A 23,062-nucleotide genomic window follows, 5' to 3' on the forward strand; every position below is an offset into this window, starting at 1 on the left:
AATGGCATTCTTCACAGAATTAGAACAAACAATTTTACAATTTGTATGGAAACACAAAAGACCGCGAATAGTAAAAGCAATCTTGAGAAAAAAAAAACGGAGCTGGAGGAATCAGGCTCCTCAACTTCAAATTATACTACAAAGCTACAGTAATCAAGACACTATGGTACTGGCACAAAGACAGAAATATAGATCAATGGTACAGGATAGAAAGCCCAGAGATAAACCCATGCACATATGGTCACTTAATTTAAGACAAAGGAAGCAAGAACAGACAATGGAGAAAAGACAGCCTCTTCAATAAGTGGTGCTGGGAAAACTGGACAGCTACATGTAAAAGAATGAGATTAGAACACTCCCTAACACCATACACAAAAATAAACTCAAAATGGATTAAACACCTAAATGTAAGACCGGACACTATAAAACTCTTAGAGGAAAACATAGGAAAAACACTCTGACATAAACCACAGCAAGATCTTTTTTGACCCACCTCCTAGAGTAATGAAAATAAAACCAAAAGTAAACAAATGGGAACTAACTAAACTTAAAAGCTTTTGCACAGCAAAGGATACCATAAACAAGATGAAAAGACAACCCTCAGAATGGGAGAAAATATTTGCAAATGAAACAATGGACAAAGGATTAATCTCCAAAATACACAAACAGCTCATGGAGCTCAATATCAAAAAAACAAACAACCCAATTAAAAAATGGGCAGAAGACCTAAATAGACATTTCACCGAAGAAGACACACAGATGGCCAAGAGGCACATGAAAAGATGCTCAATGTCACTAATTATTAGAGAAATGCAAATCAAAATTGCAATGAGGTATCACCTGACACCGATCAGAATGGCCATCATCAAAAAATCTACAAATAAAAAATGCTGGAGAGGGTTTGATGAAAAGGGAACCCTCTTGCACTGTTGATGGGAATGTAAATTTATTCAGTCAGTAGGGAGAACAGTATGGTTGTTCATTAAAAAACTAAAAATAGAACTACCATATGAGCCAGCAATCCCGCTGCTGGACATACACCCTGAGAAAACCATAATTCAAAAAGAGACATGTACCACAATGTTCATTTACAATAGCCAGGACATGGAAGCAACCTAAACGTCCATCGAAACGTTTAGGTATATGTGATGTGGCACATATATACAATGGAATATTAGCCATAAAAAGAAACAAAAATGAGTTATTTATAGTGAGGTGGGTGGACCTAGGGTCTGTCATACAGAGTGAAGTCGGAAAGAGAAGAACAAATATTGTATGCTAACACACATACATGGAATCTAAAAAAAATGGTACTGATAAACCTAGTGGCAGGGCAGGAATAAAGATGTAAACATAGAGAATGGACTTGAGGACATGACGGGGGTTGGTGGGAGGTGGAAGCTGGGACGAAGTGAGAGAGTGGCATGGACATATATACACTACCAAATGTAAAATAGATAGCTAGTGGGAAGCAGCCTCATAACACAGGGAGATCAGCTCGGTGCTTTGTGACCACCTAGAGGGATGGGATAGGGAGGGTGGGAGGGAGGCTCAAAAGGGAGGGAATATGGGGCTATATGTATGCATATGGCTGATTCACTTTGTTGTACAACAGAAGCTAACACAGCATTGTGAAGCAATTATACTCCAATAAAGATGTATAAAAAAAAGAAAACAAAGAAAATGTTTGCAAACTTGAAAAAATATATATAATTATAGAGCTAGTTATGAAAGATCCTCTAAGTTGCTATGAAGGTGGCTAATCTTTTTAATTAGCAGAGGAATAGCGTAGGGAACACGCCTACTGTGTCTGCTGCTGTGTATCTAGCAGCCATCAGAGTACCTGGCCAAAATAGGTGCTCAGTAAATACTCATGGAATGAATGCTAAGGGATTGTATGGATTTTTGAATCAGAGAGATTTGGTTTGAATCATAGCTCTGTACTGGAATCGTAATAATCTCTATCTCCAAAGGTTATTAAGAAGATTGAAAGAGGTAACACATGAAAAATATCTGGCACATGTATTTTCCTTAGTGCTGTTCATACTTTTGCTAATTTCATAACATTACATGTTACAATCAAATAGTATTCCAAATGACAAGATTAATAAACTGCTGCATGTTTTCTACCTGAATGTAGAGAGACTGTACATGTAGTAAAATCCTACTCAATAAATCTTTGGCTGATATACCATTAGAACAATCAAAGTGTTCAGAAAAAGTATTTCCTACTTCAAGGATTTTTAGAGAAGTCTGTATTGCTCATTTAGTTTTGCTGCACATGGCTTTCAGTTGTCTTTTTAGCTAGTGACCCTGGATTTTAACTAATGAACTCCAACTGTTCTTATTTATTTATTTTTTTGCGGTACGTGGGCCTCTCACTGCTGCGGCCTCTCCCGCTGCAGAGCACAGGCTCCAGACACGCAGGGCCAGCGGCCATGGCTCACGGGCCCAGCCGCTCCGCGGCACGCAGGATCCTCCCGGACCAGGACACGAACCCGCGTCCCCTGCATCAGCAGGCGGACCCTCAACCACTGCGCCACCAGGGAAGCCCACAGCTGTTCTTATTTTGCCTTTCAGCCCTTCTCATTTAACCTCCTGTCTCCCTGGTCTCACATCCTTAAAGTTCTTACAGGAAAAATGGGACAGTGCCAAAGTTTTCAAATGAGGCCTCATGTCTTCTTGAGGGGAGAGGGCTCCTCTATGAAGGACTCTCAGCTTTTACCCTGGCGGAAAAAGAAACATTCATTGTTGGAAACTGGATGCCTAACAACCTCAAATGTGTCAAAAAAATCCTTTGTGGTTTTTCATATTAAACAAGCAAAGCATTCAGTAAGGTAAGTCCATAAAACAGACCAAGAAAGTCCAAAGTTGAATACTAAATGTAATTGCAAACACCTGTGATGGAGAGGCACTTCCTCGGTAAATATGCAATAAAAGAAACATTGAGCATACAGAGCAATACACATCCAGTTTTTCTGAACCATGCTAAGAACCATCTGTTAGCAAAACTGGCAAAAGTTTTCACTGTTAAAGTCAAATGTCATCCCGAAAAAGTTGGCTGTGGGCAAAATCTGAGCGAGGCAGGCCTGAAGCAACAGGCAAGCTCAGCTCACAAAGGAAACACCAGGAGAACAGGGTGAACCTGGGCCTAGAGACCCTCCCCTTATGCTGGTGACCTGGGGATGTCTATTATGCTCAGAAATCCTCTTTAGCCTATCCACACATCTCTTTCTAAATCTGATTATCCTTTCAGGGGGACCACTAATACATACATCAGTAAGTACAGCTTCCATTATATTAAACACTTAAGGCCACACTTTCCTCCAGAATGCACCTGATCCTACCAGGCTGAATCCCTGGCTAACCTGATAGCCATTTGGCCCTTCTGCAAAAATTCAAAATGATGTATTTCCCAGGGGCTCTGGAAGACTTTTGAAAACGGCATCAAATTCAATTATAAACTCATTTTCTGAATTCCTTTTTCCATGCCTGTTTGCATGACCCATCCTCCCAAGCTCAGTTCAAAATCTATTAACTCTATTAGCCACATTGAGACTGACTTGTTCTCATCTCAGTTTACAAGGTCTTTGTTACCTCCATCATAACACTGGTTGCAACTTGAATCATCTGCTCTGTTACAACTGAAAAGATAGAGAGCAAAGATCAGGCTTTTTCTTCTCATTCTTCACAACACCCAGCAGCATGCTTTGCATATAGGATGTGCTCCATAAAGAAGGGAAGATGAAGTAGTTAAAAGGGAAGAAAGAAAGACCAGGGAGAAGCCATTTCTCTGGGTTTTTGATGAAACGAATAGCAATCCTGTCATCATTTTATTTCAAATGGCTTATGTAAAAAGGTTAATAAATTGCATTTTAATGATTTATTTTCACTATACTGGCTTCTTGATTTTTAAATTATAAATTGTTAGTTATCTTGATAGTGAACAAGACATCACTAAGGGAAAGTAAAAAAAATGGAATAATAATAATAGCCAACATTTGTTGAACTATGAAGATAAAACTCTGTGATTAGTGTTTTATATGTATATTCTCATTTAAGCCTCATAACAACTCAGTGAAATAGGTATTATTATCCTCTTTCTGCAATAAACTGAGTCTTAAATAGGAAAAGTAATCTACCCATGGTCACACCACTAGTAACTGGTATATCTAAGATTCAAGCTCAAGTCTATCTGATGCCACCACACTTCTCACCCACTTGCTCTACTGTCCAGGGTTCAGAGAAAATACAGGCATAACACTAAAAATACACGTTTTCCTAAGGAGTTTTTCAAATGCTATCTCAACAACTTTTTTTCAGACAAACTGCTTACTGAGAATTTGTGTGAGTATATTATTTACTTTCTCTTTTGTATGGCTTTTTCTAGGGTTATATAGATACAGCCTTAGCACTTAGCATGGGAGCAAACTTGCAGAAGATATTTAGTAAATACTCACTGAGTTCATACTTTGGGTCAACTAATATAATAGATTTGAATTCTAATTTCCTCAGGAATAAGTAATAAAATGATTTGGAAAACTGGTGTGAAGAATAAAATTGCAATTATAACATTACTTCTATAAATATAAAAAGCTAGGGCTTCCCTGGTGGTGCAGTGGTTGAGAGTCCGCCTGCCGATGCAGGGGACTTGGGTTCGTGCCCCGGTCCGGGAGGATCCCACATACCGCGGGGCGGCTGGGCCTGTAAGCCATGGCCGCTGAGCCTGCACGTCCGGAGCCTGTGCTCTGCAACGGGAGAGGCCCATGTACCGCAAAAAAAAAAAAAAAAAAAAAGCTAGATATTGAATGGATAGGCTCAATGCATTTTTATCAAATCAAAAACTTAAAATATCTCTTGGGTCCACTCTACTGTTCTTACCTTCCCGGATGGCTGTAAATGGGACTCCTTCCTCTGCATTCATGCTGATGACTTTTAAAGCCACTAGTTGTCCATTTATCCTAGAAGAGTCGGGGGAAAGGGCACAGATTTGTTGACATGGCCCATAGCAGCAATTTATACTAAGGATGGTTTAACAAAAGTAGCTTTCCTTCAAAATTTATTCCAGTATATGAAATGTACAATTTTCTCAAAATAAAAAAGTTTAAAAAGTCATATGTATATATCAAGCCATTGTTTTCTCTTTACCAAAGTGATATATATTTATTACAGAAAATATGGAGAATATGGGAAAGCACAGAAAAAAATAACCCCACAAAGCCAGCTTCATATTTTGATGTATATTGTTTCTTTTATTTCCCTTTGTGCACTTGTTTGAGCCATTCTTATTTTTCATCTGAATTATTGTAATGACCTCCTAGCAGTCTTTCTGCTTATATGTTTGTACCCCTACTGTCTACTTCCAACAGTAGCCCAGGGCATCTTTTTTAAAGTGAAAGTCAAAACAAGTCACTTCTGTGCTCAAAACCCACCGTCATCTCCACATTTCATTCTGAATAAAAGCCAAATTCTTACAATTGCCTCCTAGGTGCTACCTGACCTGCCCAGTCACACCATTCTCTCTCTCTTCATCTCTTAAGTCTCTCCTTATTCATTGTTCTGTTTGCTGACGTAAGCTAAATGCCAGAGAACAGAGAAGATTTTAAAGTAAGTATAACTATATTGTTTTTAATACAGTGGGATTCACATCGTATTATTAGGAACCTGTTTTTTCTCCATTTAACTTTTTCTGTTAGTCATTCTTGTATTATTTGACATTTAATAGTAACATTTCATCATATAAATATGTACAATGTATTTTGCCAATTCCAAATATTTTAACATTGTTTCTAACTTTTGGCTATTATAAAAATGCCTGGACGATCATATTTGTTCATATTTGTAGATAAATCTTTTCATACAGCCTCTGTTATTTTCTTAGGGTCATGGTGGAATTGATAAATCAAAGAGTATGCAGTGCACAAATTTTTATTGTTTTGAACACATGTTCCCAAATTGTGCCGCAGAGTGATCACACCACTAACTGGTTGTGAGCCTGGCCATTCTAGCACCCTCTCGCCAACAGTGGGCAGCATTGTTTGTTTTTTGTTGTTCTTGTTGCTTTAAGATTTCATATTTTAGAACAGTTTAGATTTACAGAAAAGTTGAGAAGATAGTACAGAAAATTCTCATATACCTCACATCCAGTTTCCTCTGTTGTTAACATCTTATATCAGTATGATACATTTGTTAAAATTAATGAGCCAACATTGATACATTATTATTAACTAAAGCCCTTAGTTTATTAGGAATTCTTTAGGTTTTTTTTTTGTGCAGTAAAATTGTATTGCTTGTTGTGGGTTGCATTGTAAATTGGTAAAATTTGGGGAAATGCAACATGATCATATGTGTGAAAAGCCATAAAACTACCACACTCAGGAATTTTTCTCAATAGTTACTTAACAAAGATTTCAATAATTCCAAGTGCATGAAAGATATCATTCACTGTGTTAGTTACAATAGAAAAAAATAGAAATAGCTGAAATGTTCAACATTGGAGAAAAAACTGATTTGATACATTTACATATTGCAATATGATTACCAGGATTTCTTTAGTTTTTAACTGATGTCCCTTTTCTATTCCAGGATCTCTTCTAGGACACCACATTGCATTTAGTTGTCATGTCTCTTTAGGCTCCTCTTGGCTGTGACAGTTTCCCAGACATTCCTTGTTTTTGATGACATTAAAGGTTCTGAGGAGTACTGGTCAAGTATTTTGTAGGATACCGCTCTATTGGAATTTTTCTGATGTTTTTCTTATGATTAGACCACAGTTATGGGTTTTGGTTTCATCACATCATATTAAAGGTACATACTGTCATCAAAATTTATGGCTTTTGATGTGGCCTTAATCACCTGGCTCAGGTAATACTTATCAGGTTTCTTCACTGTAAAGTTATTCTCCCCCCACCCCCTTCCATACTGAACTTTGGGAGAATGTCACTATGAGTAGCCCACACTTAAGCACTGGAAAGTTATGCTCCACCACCTTGAGGGTGGGTTATCTGCATAAATTATCTGGAAATTTGTCTCTTCTCTCCCATTTATTAATTAACTGAACCACTTATTTACAGCACTATGGACTCATAGTTACTTTATACTTTGGGTTACAACCCAATAAATACTATTTTATTAATTTTGTTGCTCACATTTTTCCACCTTTGTTCTTTGGGAGCTTTTTCAGTTGGCTCCTAGGTATCTTTATCCCCATAAATGTGGGGCTTCTTTTTGGGGGGCATGTTTTTATCTTCATTTTTTGGCCTATTTAATAGGTAAAAAGGATTATCACACTTTAATTTCTATTCCTTTAAATAACTGTGGAACTGAGTTTTCATAAGGTTATTGGTCTTTTCTGTTCTTTTTTTTTTTTTTTTTTTTTTTTTGCGGTACGCGGGCCTCTCACTGTTGTGGCGTCTCCCGTTGCGTAGCACAGGCTCCGGACGCGCAGGCTCAGCGGCCATGGCTCACGGGCCCAACCGCTCCGCGGCATGTGGGATCTTCCCAGACCGGGGCACGAACCCGTGTCCCCTGCATCGGCAGGCGGACTCTCAACCACTGCGCCACCAGGGAAGCCCCCTCTTTTCTGTTCTTTTGTGGTTTACCTGTTTGCCCATTTTTTACTGAAATATTTTACATATACTTTTCACCAATTTCTTTTGTTTGCCTTATCATATCTTTGAAATTTTAAACTTAAAAATTTTTATGATGCTCAGTATTTTCCAAAATGTTTTACCTGGAACATAGCTCTGTGAAATTCTCCCTATCCCCTACCCTAAATTTTTCTGTTCAAATATGTTTAGAAAATGCTTTACACTTCAAAATTTTTCTTCATCTTTTTAATTTTAATTAATTTATTTATTTTGTGGTACATGGGCCTCTCACTGCCGTGGCCTCTCCCGTTGTGGAGCACGGGCCCCAGACGTGCAGGCCCAACGGCCATGGCCCACGGGCCCAGCTGCTCCGCGGCATGAGGGATCCTCCCGGACCGGGACACGAACCCGTGTCCCTGCATTGGCAGGCGGACTCCCAACCACTGTGCCATCAGGGAAGCCCTCTTCATCTTTTTTAGAGAGTCATGGTATACATCAACATTTTAAAGATGCTGAGAGCAGCTACAATAAAGGATCACATTTTATTTTGTTCTAGGGTTACCCGTGTCAATTGCACAATGGTAATGGTTTCAGTGAAACTTCTATTAAGGTGTCTCAGAACCGGGGGGCGTCCCTAGAACGTACTTGGATAGATGGGGCACCATGGACATGTCCAATCTTCCCTTACAGGTTCTGACTTAAGTGTTACATATAGACAGACCTTTCCAGTCCAAAAGTTACACAGACTTCCCTGTTTATTCTTCTAGCTCTTGTATGTTTCCTTTTTCATTTAACTCTTTAATCCACTGGGAATTTATATTGTATATTTACCTTTTCCAAATTGCTAACAATCGTCCCATTTATTGGACTGTTTATTTATTTATTTATTTTCCCTGCTGATTCGACATGCCAGCATGATTGTATATTAGATCTTACTAATACTTGGATTTGGGACTGTTCTGAACTTTTACAAATCGTATTTCTTTGATCTGTCTTATACTTGTGCTACACTATTTTAATTATCGTAGCTTTTGAACATATTTAGAATACATTAAAACTCTAAATTACAGAATCATTGACATCTTTGTGCTACTAGATATTCTAATCCAAATATCCTTACAAGGGTCCCTGAAATGATCTACAAGACCCTATATAAGGCCCTACTGCATCTGCAGCTCCTCACTGTCCTCACATCCTTCCATTCTCCCAGCCCAGTGCCAGGCCTCCTCCTGCCTCAGGGATTTGCTACTTGCTGTTCCCTCTGCCTGAAACTCTCTTCCACTACACACTCACACAGCTCATGCCTCACCTTTGTCAGTCTCTGTTCGAGTGTTCCTTTCTCAGTGAGGCCTCCTCTCTCACTATTTAAAACAGTAATTCACCACCGCACTCTGGCACTCCCTATTCCTCTTCCCTGTTTTATTCTTTTCCAAAGCATTTTCACTCTTTGACAAACTCAGTCAAAGAGTTCATTTGTTTATTGCCTCTCTCACCCCCACTAGAACATACACTCCATAAGAGCAGGGATTTTTGTCTCTTTTGTTTTCCAATGAGTCCTTATTGGCTAAAATAGTGCCTGGCACAGAGTAGGTGCTTAATAAATATGAGTAGAATGAATGAATGCCTTTCTGGCTTTTTCTTCAAGTCTTTTATATCCCTTACTAAATCTTTATATAAATCCTGCCTTTTTTTATTTTTTAATTTTTGGCCACGTTAGGTCTTTCCTGCTGCGCGTGGGCTTTCTCCAGTTGCGTTGAGTGGGGGCCACTCTTAGCTGCGGTGCACAGGTTTCTCATTGCAATGGCTTCTCTTGTTGTGGAACACGGGCTCTAGGCACGTGTGCTTCAGTGGTTGTGGCACACGGGCTCAGTGGCCGTGGTCCACGGGCTCCAGAGTGCAGGCTCAGCAGCCGTGGCACACAAACTTACTTGCTCCACGGCATGTGGGATCTTCCCGGACCAGGGATCGAACCCATGTCTCCTGCATTGGCAGGTGGATTCCCAACTACTGCGCCACCAGGGAAGTCCCAATCCTGCCCGTTTTTGATTGTAATGATTTTTTTGTTGTTGCTTTTTGAGAATAATTTCCCCTACAATATTTTCTATTAAGTGGTTATTGCTAATACATAAGACAACTTTTGATAAGTATATTTTGATTTTGTAACTGATCACCTTATTGTTCTATCTCACTACTTCTAATAGTTTCTTAAATGACTCTTTTGGGTTTTTTTAGGTAGACAATTCTATAATCCACAAAAATTATATTCAGTCTTTTTTTCCTCGTTGCATTGGCTAGAATGCTTATGATAATCTTTAACAACAGAGAATAGTGGGCAGCCTTGCCCTACCTCTAACTTAATGGCTTTAACAACAGAGAATAGTGGGCAGCCTTGCCCTACCTCTAACTTAATGGTGATGTCTCTAGTATTTAACAAAGAAAAAGTATGTAGACTATTGATTTGAAATTATTCTACAACATAATGAGTAATTATCATTCTAATCCTATTTTGTTCAGAGTTTTAAAAACTAGAAATTGATGTTGAATTTATCAAATGCCTTTTTGACATCTATCTCTATATGTTTCAAGCTTATAAATGTAATGCTTTTGTGGTAAGGAATAAAGTGAAAAGTTTGAGTGACCTTTCTCCATTCCAGTTTCAACCACTAGAAGTAGCTACTTTTAATAATCCCTTGTATATTTTTCCAGATTCCTCTAGGCACATACAAATTTGTACATGAACAGTGCTTTTTTTCTAAATGAGATCTTATATTGTTCTGTAACTTGCTTGTTTCTCATAAAATATTGGGCATCTTTTCATACATCTTATACTCTAGATGGTTGCGTGCTATTTCATTATATAGTGATAATTTAGCCAGTCCTCCATTAATGGATATTTGTAACCAGGTTTTTACGTTTTCTATTATAAATCTTGCTGCAGTTAATACACTGTTACATATATCTCTGTGCACTTGGACAGGGTATATATTTGTAATGTATTTTTCATTCTATTACTAGGCTGAATCCCTTGAAGGAAATCTTTTATATTCTTAGTACCTAAGACAGTTTATGGAAGTGAATTAAATCCTGTTTTTACATAATATATTTAAAATGGTATCTCCTCCCATATCCTCTTTAACAAGTAAAAATTATAACACAAGTCCTAAGATAAATAATAGTCTTGTATTTATATTAAATTTTTAAAATTAACATTTAACTACTTTGAGCCATTATTTTTCTCCATTGGAGTAACATAAATTAAAGAAATCAGACCTTCTGACTATCCCACCTTGACTAAAAGCTGTGGAGTTCGTGAATCTTCCAAATACGTTTAACCAAGTTTTTATTAGCCAAAATGGGCACTTGCTTTCTGGATGAACAATCTTTTTATTCTCCAGCCATTTTGTGTAGAATTGCAAGTGTAGAATACCCAGGATTAATCCTTCTTTGCATACTATGTCATACTTTGTAGAAACCAACTTCAGTTTCTTCTACAAAGGCCAAGTGGAAGAAGGAAGGAGAAAACCCAAGGCTGCCATTGCAAACCTCTGTCATTGTGTTTTGTGCTGAATGGGGGGATATGAAAATATCTGTAGAGACACCTTATCAACTGTACTTCCCACCAGGTGAAGAGCAGTAATTGTTCTTTGGGTCAGTAGTTGAGAAAGTTTAATTTGAATTGAATCAAAAAAAGGAAAAGCTGATAAATTAGTGGGCTGATTTTAATTGGGGCAGGAGAAGTTTGTTTTCTTTCAAGGCTACTTCAATAATCATGTCTTTCCCTATTGACTATGGAGTCTTGCATAGGTCCTGAACTTCTGTCCTGTGTCAGCTGGCTTCATAATGTCAAATCCTGGGGGTGAGATCCTCATCTCTAGTCTCTCCCAGCTAATGAGTCACTCACCGGCTAATCCCCTTGTAAACTGTAGCGTAAGAACCTTCACCCAGCTTCTCCAAGTTCAAGTAAGATGAGGCTGTCCCAAAGGGGAGGCTCTTCCTCTGCATAAGGGGAATGAGGAGGAGTGAGAGGGGGGAAAGAAAAGAGCATTTTTTTAGTGTTGCCTTTTTTTTCCCCCAGAGAAATTAGACAGCATTGCAGAATGTACTTGGGAAGGTCTGCTCAGTAATTGCCCTGGAAATAAGGCCCAGCCTCTCTAGACAAGCACACATTAAATTCTTGATCAACATCAGCTGCTCACTCACCCACTGAAAACCCTGACTCAGATCCTCTTCCTGAAAAGAATCGCTGTTACTCCGTGGCCTTTTACTCTTGAACTTCCGGGCACGGACAGCCTGAAGTCCCCTGGGGTGAAATGAAGTCATGGAACATGATGCTTCTTTTAGGTCTGTTAGCTAGAGAAAAAGGAAAGTGCAGGAATAAAATTTATGCAAAGTCAAGACTCAATGGCTAGCATAAACCACTTTTCTTTATTTGCCTGATGTTAACTCTTCAAATGGTTTCCAAGCTTCCTACACGCCCAAAAGGCACCTTTCCTGAACATCAGTTCCTTAAAAAATAAATAAATAAAATAATGATATCAACTGCTGAAACACAACATTTTCTCTTCACCTAAAAATATATCTTTAAACACTTAGATTAACCTAAATTTCTTTGATGGGTGGTTTCAAATTTTTCTCTGTTAAACCTACACTCTTTTTTTTTATGTCCCCTTAATTTCTCTTTTTAGGGGAAAAATTTTCTAGTATAACATTGCTAATAAACATGAACTAATTACTGAAATTTTTAATCCGTAGGGTACCATTACTGCAGCTTGCTTTTTGAGGTTCAGCTCTCTAATTTAGTACTTCAGAGATTTCAAGAGAATAACTTTCTCGATTTCAAGTCAAGTGAGTTTCATGCAGCCCAAAGCATAGGATTATTTTTCCCTTTTGGCTTAAAAGAAAATCTCCAAATTTGATAACAACAATCACAAATTCTCTGTGACTTTAATAGAATTTTCTTTTTATTGATTTAGACCTAGTGCAGGAAAACCAGACCCTGCTACAGAAAGGGAGCCTCTGAACTCCTCTGTTTATGGATAGAGGAGGATGCTGCTCCTGGAATACAAATACCTTGATCGCAGCCTCCATCATCACCGGAGCACTCCTCTGACGGCTGTGTGCATCTCCTCCCTCCCAACAGCAATGGCAGCTGCATCCAGGCTGCAGAGTCTTTGCACACAGCTCTTGGCCCATAATCTTCTAGGTTCAAGGAGAAAACCCGGCACTTGAACCTCTCTCCCTCTGCCTCTCCTGTCCTTATTCACTCCCTTTTTACCAGAGGTCAGCAATGCTGGAGCTTTCATATGACTCACATGAGGGCTCTGCTTGGAGCAGCCTCATGACTTCAGCAGTTTTTCTTCATCGCAAGAAACTACACATCAGAAAGGCGGCCGCCTGCATTCATATGTGCGCAACTGAAACCAGGACAGCTAATATTGGGAAAGAATAAAATTTGGCACAATTAAAGTTCTTATTCCAGTCACAAGTTTGTGCTACTGGTAATCACGGTTTTTATGAATTTACATTGCTTATCCATATTATTGATAATATTTATTAGGCTTTCCTGGTGCTAAAGTGGATATGTTGAGGAGTATTTTCCCCCTGCCCTTCATCTGAAAGTATTTTATTTTTAAGACTTCAAAATAAATTTGCAACCTAGCCAACTTTTAGTAGTCAAAGAAACCACAGAACCCTAAAACAGGAAGAAAGCTAGATATCTACTCCATCTCTTTGCCTTTAAGCAATAGTGTAACTAAGAGTCCCAACGGGTACTCATTCATTCACCAATTCAAATACTATCTGGTGAGCACCTGTGTTGTTCTTATTACTAAACAGGTAACAATGTTACACAATGGTGGAGAGAGAGAAGTTTACATGAAATAGCTCCTTCTCTCCCTCTCTCCTCTCCCTGCCTCCTTCCTTCCACATAAATGTAATTAACGTTTACTATATTAATACCATGACATGTCAAGGAACTACCTCAAGCTAGTTTGCAGTCTTTGAACAGAACTTTTCTCCCTCATAGACTCCTAAGGTCATTGTCACTATAATGTGCTAATTAGAGTGAGATGGAAAATAAGACACATATAAACACACACACACAGTCATTAAGGAAAAAATAAATCATGTCTATTATCACAACAATATTTATATATATTTGATATCTCAACCTTACAAGAAAAGCCTTTCAGATAATTTAATTATAAGCATGTATGAAGTTTCATTTCAAAATTGCCACAAGAGACCTAAAACAAGTCAATTCAAAGATTCATTCCAATTAGAGACATTTAGTAAACACAACAGCAACAACAAACAGACTAGTTAACACTAATACAAAAAAATATTTTGTTTTAATATTAAACTTTTTGCCTGATAATCAACAGAGAGTGAGAGAAGCTAGTTTCTCAAAATGTTAAATTCCATTAGAATTGAACATAATTTGATTATAATACATTTTATCAGAAATGCTGATTTCTTCCTAAAAGAGTGTGAATTTTGTTATACAAAAGTTATACCCCAGACCAGGTTTGAGACAGTTATTCTTTATCACCCTCTAATTATTGTAAGTTTCAGAATTTTTAAAAGATTAGCATTTTTATTAGCCTAGGGGTAATTGACCTAAGTCTCAAGTTGCTAAAACAGAATAGTTTGATTTTTTTAAAGTTTAAAACGGTATGTTTAGATACTAGAATGGGCTACTGAGGGAAATTGTGAAATACCCTTCAGAATTTTCAAAAATAAAATAATTTATGGTCTTGTTTAAAGTCAAGGAAATGACTTAAGATATTTTCTAGCTCTATGTGATAAACAATTTTTGTTACCAAAGATTTCTGAATAAGGACAGAAGACTTCGATGATTTCATTTTGAATTGTGAATCAGACCCAGTTCATGTGCCACTCCAGGTTGGCTGGACCTGCCTCAGGGCCTGGTTGGCTTCTTAATGGGAGAAACCCACTATGCTGTCTTGAAGCATGGCCACTCTTACTCATAGACCAAAGATCCCTCACACCAGAAGCTGACAAGGAGAGACCCCTGTGTCTTGCCACCAGTCTGAATGGACCAACAGAAGCTCTGGCTTCTCTAGCAACTACTTGCAAGGGCCAGGTGACACAATCAAGGAATGCAGGAAGTCCCACGGAAGGACTTCCACTATGAAACCAGCGATGTTTGTTGTGGAGCTGAAGCCAGCTCAGAAACATGCTCCATTTATGCTCTCCTTTCTTCCCTCCTTTACTTCCCTTTCCCTCTCATTTCTGCTTCCCTGGGATTGCTATGACCCTTCCCCCTCAAAATGAAGTGTTTGCATTTAAGCTTTTTTTTTTTAATTTTTATAAATTTATTTATTTTTGGCTGTGTTGGGTCTTTGTGGGCTTTTCTCTAGTTGCGGTGAGCGGGGGCTGCTCTTCATTGCGTGGGCGGGCTTCTCACTGTGGTGGCTTCTCTTGCGGAGCACGGGCTCTAGGCATGCGGGCTCAGTAGTAGTGGCGCATGGGCTTAGTTGGTCCGCGGCGTGTGGGATCTTCCCGGACCAGGGCTCGAACCCATGTCCCCTGCACTGGCAGGCGGATTCTTAACCACTGTGCCACCAGGGGAGCCCTGCATGTAAGCTTTTGCTTGAGGTTCTGTTTCCAAGGAATCTGTGTTGACAAATGGTAGCCATTTTTTTTAAATTAGCAGTAAAATTATAGGTTATTAATATTTTCAGGCTAGATACTCCCATCCTACAATTTTGGAGTCTTTTTTCCTATCTCAATTGGTGTGTATTCAAACAGCTAAGTTTAGTTGAGAGTTTGCACTTTTTCTAATCTTGCATTCTGTCTTTATTTGATTTAGCCAGATTATTAGGAATTTTGGTCTAATTATAACCTTTCTAGAATATGTAGATAATCATAAACATTCAACAGATATTAACATGAAAAATAATGTGAAGTCTGTGTCAGAAACATTAAAAATAATCCACCTACATCCAATGGAGTGCAGCTGTAAAAAAAACACCACTCTAAATAATGACATGCAGTGATCATCAATATATACTTTTAAGTGAAAAACAGACAAAGATATTACAAAAAAAGAAAATTACAGACTAATGTCACTGATGAACATAGACGCAAAAATCCTCAACAAAATTCTAGCAAACAGAATGCAACAACACATTAAAAGGATCATACATCATGATCAAGTGGGATTTATGCCAGGGATGCAAGGATTCTTCAATATACACAAATCGATCAATGTGATACATCATATTAACAAATTGAAGAATAAAACAATATGATCATCTCAATAGATGCAGGAAAAGCTTTTGACAAAATTCAACACCCATTTATGATAAAAAAAATCTCTGCAGAAAGTGGGCACAGAGGGAACCTACCTCAACGTAATAAAGGCCATATATGACAAACCCACAAAAAACATCATTCTCAATGGTGAAAAACTGAAAGCATTTCCTAGATCAGGAACAAGACAAGGATGTCCACTCTCACCACTCTTAATCAACATAGTTTTGGAAGTCCTAGCCATGGCAATCAGAGAAGAAAAAGAAATAAAAGGAATACAAACTGGAAAAGAAGAAGTAAAACTGTCACTATTTGCAGATGATATGATACTATACATAGAAAATCCTAAAGATGCCACCAGAAAACTATTAGAGCTAATCAATGAATTTGGTAAAGTTGCATGACACAAAATTAATGCACAGAAATCCCTTGCATTCATATACATTAACATTGAAAGATCAGAAAGAGAAAGTAAGGAAACAATCTCATTCACCATTGCAAGAAAAAGAATAAAATACCTAGGAATAAACCTACCTAAGGAGGTAAAAGATCTGTACTCAGAAAACTATAAGACACTGATGATAGGAATCAAAGATGATACAAACAGATGGAGAGATATACCATGGTCTTGGATTGGAAGAATCAATATCGTCAAAATGACTCTACTACCCAAAGCAATCTACAGATTCAATGCAATCTCTATCAAACTACCAATGGCATTCTTCACAGAATTAGAACAAAAATTTTACAGTTTGTATGGAAACTGTAAACACAAAAGTCCGCAAATAGCAAAAGGAACCTTGAGAAAAACAAAACAGAGCTGGAGGAATCAGGCTCCCCGACTTCAAATTATACTACAAAGCTACAGTAATCAAGACACTATGGTACTGGCACAAAGACAGAAATATAGATCAATGGAGCAGGATAGAAAGCCCAGAGATAAACCCACGCACATATGGTCACCTAATCTATGATAAAGGAGGCAAGAATATACAATGGGGAAAAGACAGTCTCTTCAATAAGTGGTGTTGGGAAAACTGGGCAACTACATGTAAAAGAATGAAATTAGAACACTCCCTAACACCATACACAAAAATAAACTCAAAATGGATTAAAGACCTAAATGTATGACTGGACACTATAAAACTCTTCGAGGAAAACATAGGAAAAACACTCTAACACAAATCACAGCAAGATCTTTTTGACCCACTTCCTAGAGTAATGAAAATAAAAACAAACAAATGGGACCTAATGAAACTTAAAAGCTTTTGCACAGCAAAGGAAACCATAAACAAGATGAAAGGGCAACCCTCAGAATGGGAGAAAATATTTGCAGTTGAAGCAACTGAAAAAGGATTAATCTCCAAAATATACAAACAGCTCATGGAGCTCAATGTCAAAAAAACAAACAACCCAATCCAAAAATGGGCAGAAGAGCTAAATAGACATTTCTCCATAGAAGACATACAGATGGCCAAGAAACACATGAAAAGATGCTTAATGTCACTAATTATTAGAGAAATGCAAATCAAAACTGCAATGAGGTATTACCTCACACCAGTCAGAATGGCCATCATCAAAAAATCTACAAACAAAAAATGCTGGAGAGGGTGTGAAGAAAAGAGAAACCTCTTGCTCTGTTGGTGGGAATGTAAATTGATAGAGCCACTATGGAGAACAGTATGGAGGTTCCTTAGAAAACTAAAAATAGTACTATCATATGACCCAGCAATTCCACTATTGGGCATATACCCTGAGAAAACCATAATTCAAAGAGTCATGTACCCCAATGTTCATTGCAGCTCTATTTACAATAGCCAGGACATGGAAGCAAACTAAATGTCAATAGAGTAATGGATAAAGAAGATGTGGTGTAAATATACTATGGAATATTACTCAGTCATAAAAAGGAATGAAATTAGGTCATTTGTAGAGATGTGGATGGACCTAGAGTCTGTCATACAGAGTGAAATAAGTCAGAAAGAGAAAAACAAATATCGTATATTAACACAGATACGTGGAATCTAGAAAAATGGTACAGGTGAACCTATTTGCAGGACAGGAATAGAGATGCAGACGTAGAGAATGGATGTGTGGACATGGGGGCAGGAAGGGGAGGGTGGGACGAATTGGGAGATTAGGACTGACATATATACACTACCATATATAAACTGGATAGCTAGTGGGAACATGCTGTATAGCACAGGGAGCTCCGCTCGGTGCTCTGTGATGACCTAGATAGGTGGGCTTGGGGAGGGAGGCTTGAGGGAGGGTGGGAGGGAGGTCCAAGAGGGAGGGGATATATGTATACATATAGCTGATTCCCTTCTTTGTAGAGAAGAAACTAACACAACATTGTAAAGCAACTATACTCCAATAAAAAATTTTTAAAAAGTCCAAAGCAGTATAAAAAGTTGAAAACAAAAACTATATAATGACATGCAGTGGTCATCAAAATATATTTTTTTGGTTTTTTAAAATTTTTATTTTATTTTATTTTGATTCTTTTCTCTTTTTTAAAATTAATTAAATAATTTTTGGCTGCGCTGGGTCTTTGTTGTTGCACGTGGGCTTTCTCTAGTTGCAGAGAGCAGGGGCTCTTCATTGCGGTGTGCAGGCCTCTCATTGTGGTGGCGTCTCTTGTTGCGGAGCACGGGCCCTAGGCACACGGGCTTCAGTAGTTGTGGCTCGCGGGCTCTAGAGCACAGGCTCAGTAGTTGTGGCGCATGGGCCCAGTTGCTCAAACCCCTGTCTCCTGCATTGGCAGGCGGATTCTTAACCACTGCACCACCAGAGAAGCCCCAAAATATATTGTTAAGTGAAAAAAGCAAAATGCTTTTGTGTGTTACATTTTGTGGCAAAGAAATGTGGGAAAATAAAGTGTAGTCGTTAGTTTTACTAATAGTAGCAATATTACTACTACTATTTTGAAACTGTTATTGGTGTATTTTAGGATTAGACAAGTAAGTAATTATGCTAATGTCATTAGAAACCAAACTTTTCAGCTTAAGAGAAAATAAACATAAATATCAGATGGAAGAAATCAAGTAAAAATTATATGATCTAAAAAAAATTATATGATCTTAAATTTGATTTGGAAATATTGGTATACATATTTTGATTTTGATTATGATTTTTTCCCTAAAAAAAAAAAAGAAACAAACTCTGTCAACCAAAAAGAGATATTAGAAACAATGACAACTCAATAGAAAGGAGCAATTCTGGCGCTCAATCTGTGATCTCTAAATGCCATTTTCCATTAAAAAGAATCAAGGATCCATGGAGAAGTGGTGACTGAATGTGTGGAGGATGAAATCTAGAAAGTTATCAAGAATTTGTCCAATGCTCATCTTAAATCAGTGGAGTCACGTCAAAAAGTACACGGGGGCTTCCCTGGTGGCGCAGTGGTTGAGAGTCTGCCTGCCGATGCAGGGGACACGGGTTCGTGCCCCGGTCCAGGAAGATCCCACATGCCGCGGAGCGGCTGGGCCCGTGAGCCATGGCCGCTGAGCCTGCGCGTCCGGAGCCTGTGCTCCGCAACGGGAGAGGCCACAACAGTGAGAGGCCCGCGTACCACAAAAAAAAAAAAAAAAAAAAGGACACGGGAACCAACTTGAAAGGACTCCCATTTGCCTTAACATGGGACAATTTGAACACCAAAAAGAATAATGACTGCAATGGATTGAAACACACCAAATACATAAAATCCATAACTTCATAGTGATTCTAAATAAAAATGACCACTTGGAGGTTTCTAGTGCAGCAATTCATTACTCAGAATATTGATAAATAAAAGGAAAAAATCAAGTATTTATTTTGTCTTTTCTATACAAATTATTTTTCCAGGGTTATCAAGTAGTTAATGAGGGGGAAATTCTTCTTCATGGAAGAATTCCAGCTAATAAGTGCAGAAGAAATGACAGAAGTAGAAAATTCACTATTATGCAATCCCTAATGCAATAATAGTTCTAAGCAACAATCATCAATGGATGCTAAAATGATTAGGTGAAAGATTGATAAGGAATTCTGCAGTGAAGGGTCAGGTTGACACCATCTGAGACCAATGATCAATTTTAGCCTCACTAAATTTGGGACATCCAGACAGTATATGCCTCCTGATGTGATACAACAAAAATTGCACAGCATTGCCTGTGAAGTATTTTTTTTTAACTTTTTAATTTATATTGGAGTATAGCCAGTTAACAATGTTGTGATAGTTTCAGGTGCACAGCAAAGGGACTCTACCATACATACACATGTATCCATTCTCCCCCAAATTCCCCTTCCATCCAGGCTGCCACATGACATTGAGCAGAGTTCCCTGTGCTATACAGTAGGTCCTTGTTGGTTATCCATTTTAAATATAGCAGTGTGTACATGTCGATCCCAAGCTCCCTGACTATCCTTTCCCCCGATCCTTCCACCCGGTAACCATAAGTTCGTTCTCTAAGTCTGCAAGTCTGTTTCTGTTTTGTAAATAGGTTCATTCGTATCATTTCTTTTTAGATTCCACATATAAGGGATATCATGTGATATGTCTCTTTCCCTGTCTGACTTACACCTGAGAAGTATTTTTGACTACGGAAAAAAGTTTAACCCGAATCTAATTAAATATCTACATCTAAAACCAAATTACGAGAAATACAGAGGACAGAAAAATTAAATAATACCACAAGGAAGCAAACAGCTAAATCAGAAAGGACAAATAACCTGATTTCTCTTAAAGTATTGATGGCAAAAAAAAAAAGAAACAGTCAAGAGACATGACAAACAAATGCAATATGTAGACCTTGTCTGGATCCTGATTTGAATAAACTAACTGTAAAACAATGTTTCTTTTTTTCCCCCCAGCTTTACTGAGGTATAATTGACCAAAAAATTTGCATGTAATTAAGATGTACATGGTGATGTTTTGATATATGTATACATTGTGAAATGTCTACCACAAGCAAGCGAATTAACATATCAGTCCCTTCACAGTTAACCTTTGTGTGTGAGAACAATTAAGATCTACTCAGCAAATTTCAAGTATACAGTACAATATTGTTAACTATAGTCACCCTGCTGCACATTAGAGCTCCAGAATTTATTCATCCTGCATACCTGAAACTTTGTACCCTCTGACCAACATTTCCCCATTTCCCCCACTCCCTAACACCTGGTAACAACTGTAAAATGACATTTCTTAGACAAGTATGGACATTTAAATATTGTATTAGATGACCTTAAGAATTCATTTTCAATTTTGCACGATGATTATGTTTTGAAAACAATCTTATGGTTAAAGATGAATACTAGGGGGCTTCCCTGGTGCCACAGTGGTTAAGAATCCACCTGCCCATGCAAAGGACATGGGTTCGAGCCCTGGTCCCCAGAAGACCCCACATGCCACAGAGCAACTAAGCCCATGCACCACAACTACTGAGCCTGCGCTCTAGAGCCCACGAGCCACAACTACTGAAGCCCGTGCGCCTAGAGCCCGTGCTCCACAACAAGAGAAACCACCTCAAAGAAGAGTAGCCCCTGCTCGGCGCAGCAACAAAGACCCAATGCAGCAAAAATAAATAAATAAATAAATAAGTGAATGAATTTAAAAAAAAAGAAAATCTACCTTAAAAAAAAAAAAGATGAATGCTAAAGTATTTGCAGGTGGAATGATTTAATTTCCTTGCTTTAAAATATTCCAGAAAAATAATGCTGGAGACAAAAAAACCAAAATTGATAAAAATGTTGATAATTGATTAAGCTGAGTGATGGCTATATGGAGGTTCATTTTTGTTTAAGAATTTTCTAAACAAGAAAGTAGAATAAGAATAATAGTTTTGAAAATACATTCACATGAAATCCATGTATTCTGATTATTTATTTATTTCCTTATATCCCTGCCTATTTCCAACAAGGCAGGGCAGGGGAGGCTTTAGATAAAAGTCAAGTAGTAATAGTAACAGCAACAGCTACCAGGTCAGTGCCTGCTCTGTGCCAGACTCCATGCTGATCCTCCCAACTCCATGACAATGAGAAGGTACCATTATTATTCCCACTCAGTCACGAGGGAACCGAATCTTAGAGAGTTTAAGTAACTTTCCCAAGATTACTAAACTAGCAAATAGTAGAAGATAATAAAGCTGCTCAAAGACTACTAAACTCCCCAGATTTTATTTAATGAGGACACACTGATAATTGTAGCTGCATAAAGAGCATAAAATCTGTCTGTTTGGCCTCATTCTTTATTCATTATTAGGCTTACATTTAAATTAGTTATTATATTTAGGATAAATCAGTAATAGGTAAGTGACTCTAGTTTGTTAATCACCAGGCATGTGACATCATCTTCGGTCCAATACAAGCTAGAGTACGATTCTGAAATCCCATACCTTCCTTCTTCCTGGAGTTCTTTAACTTGACACTTCCACATGCTCAGAGTGCTGTCTGCTGACAGTAAGCAGAACTGCAAGCACATGGCATCTGGTCTCCTTTGCACCTTTACATGCATCTGTGGTCTTTATTTACATCATACTATTATTGCCTATTAGTGTGCTATTTGTTTACTTGTACTCAGTTTTCACAATGAAGCTGATGGTGTAAATCCTAGCGTTATATTTTATTTCTATTGCCTTCAAGAAAGAGTAAAATTCAAAACTGATGAGTTAATTAGGAAGTATGTGGAGCAAGATGGTCATACTTCCAAATTTCACAAGTTCTCATTGATTTAAGACAATTTTGGAGTCCCGGGAATTTCTGCTCAGAAATGCCAAATGCCCCAGTCACAATTTTCTAGACTTAAATTCTGTGCCCCTGACTCTGATACTAGACTCCTCGCATCCTGGCCTTATGTGCTGTGAATCAAAACTGTGAACTACAGATAGAACGCTGAGGAATGCTGAGTGATTCCATATGTATAGGTCCATATCTTAAAACCACTGGAAAGCAATGACAGGTTAAAAGAGACATTTCACAAGCAGGTAAAGAAATCTAATTGCAAGGTGTTCCTGTGACAGAATGGCTTAGCCTATGAAAGTATAAAATTACACTGAACGCTATACCTAAAGAGGACCCTTTGTCTAAAACTGTAGGAATCCTTGGCATATCTGTAGACGCAGGGAAAATGGAAAGACACTATTTCCCGTATAAGCAAAAAATAAAATTATGCTTCTACAGACTAGATGTTTTCTCTGTTGTTATTTGCATTTGTATGA

General features: G+C 38.0%; 1 protein-coding gene across 1 annotated transcript in view; it reads right to left on the minus strand.

Annotated features, from left to right (window-relative positions):
* Positions 1-12,853, minus strand: part of CDK15 (cyclin dependent kinase 15) — an 88,760-nt gene extending 75,907 nt beyond the window's left edge. Inside the window, exons 1-4 of the mRNA XM_060152316.1 lie at positions 12,660-12,853; positions 11,790-11,939; positions 11,491-11,585; positions 4,882-4,961 (exon numbers count right to left, since the gene is read on the minus strand). Of these exons, the coding sequence (XP_060008299.1) occupies positions 4,882-4,961; positions 11,491-11,585; positions 11,790-11,939; positions 12,660-12,782 (448 nt within the window). The 5' untranslated portion in view covers positions 12,783-12,853. The remainder of the gene's footprint in view (positions 1-4,881; positions 4,962-11,490; positions 11,586-11,789; positions 11,940-12,659) is intronic.
* Positions 12,854-23,062: the final 10,209 nt, after the last annotated feature.

Source organism: Lagenorhynchus albirostris, chromosome 6 (assembly GCF_949774975.1).
Source record: "Lagenorhynchus albirostris chromosome 6, mLagAlb1.1, whole genome shotgun sequence".
In the NCBI taxonomy this organism is placed as follows: Eukaryota; Metazoa; Chordata; class Mammalia; order Artiodactyla; family Delphinidae; genus Lagenorhynchus; species Lagenorhynchus albirostris.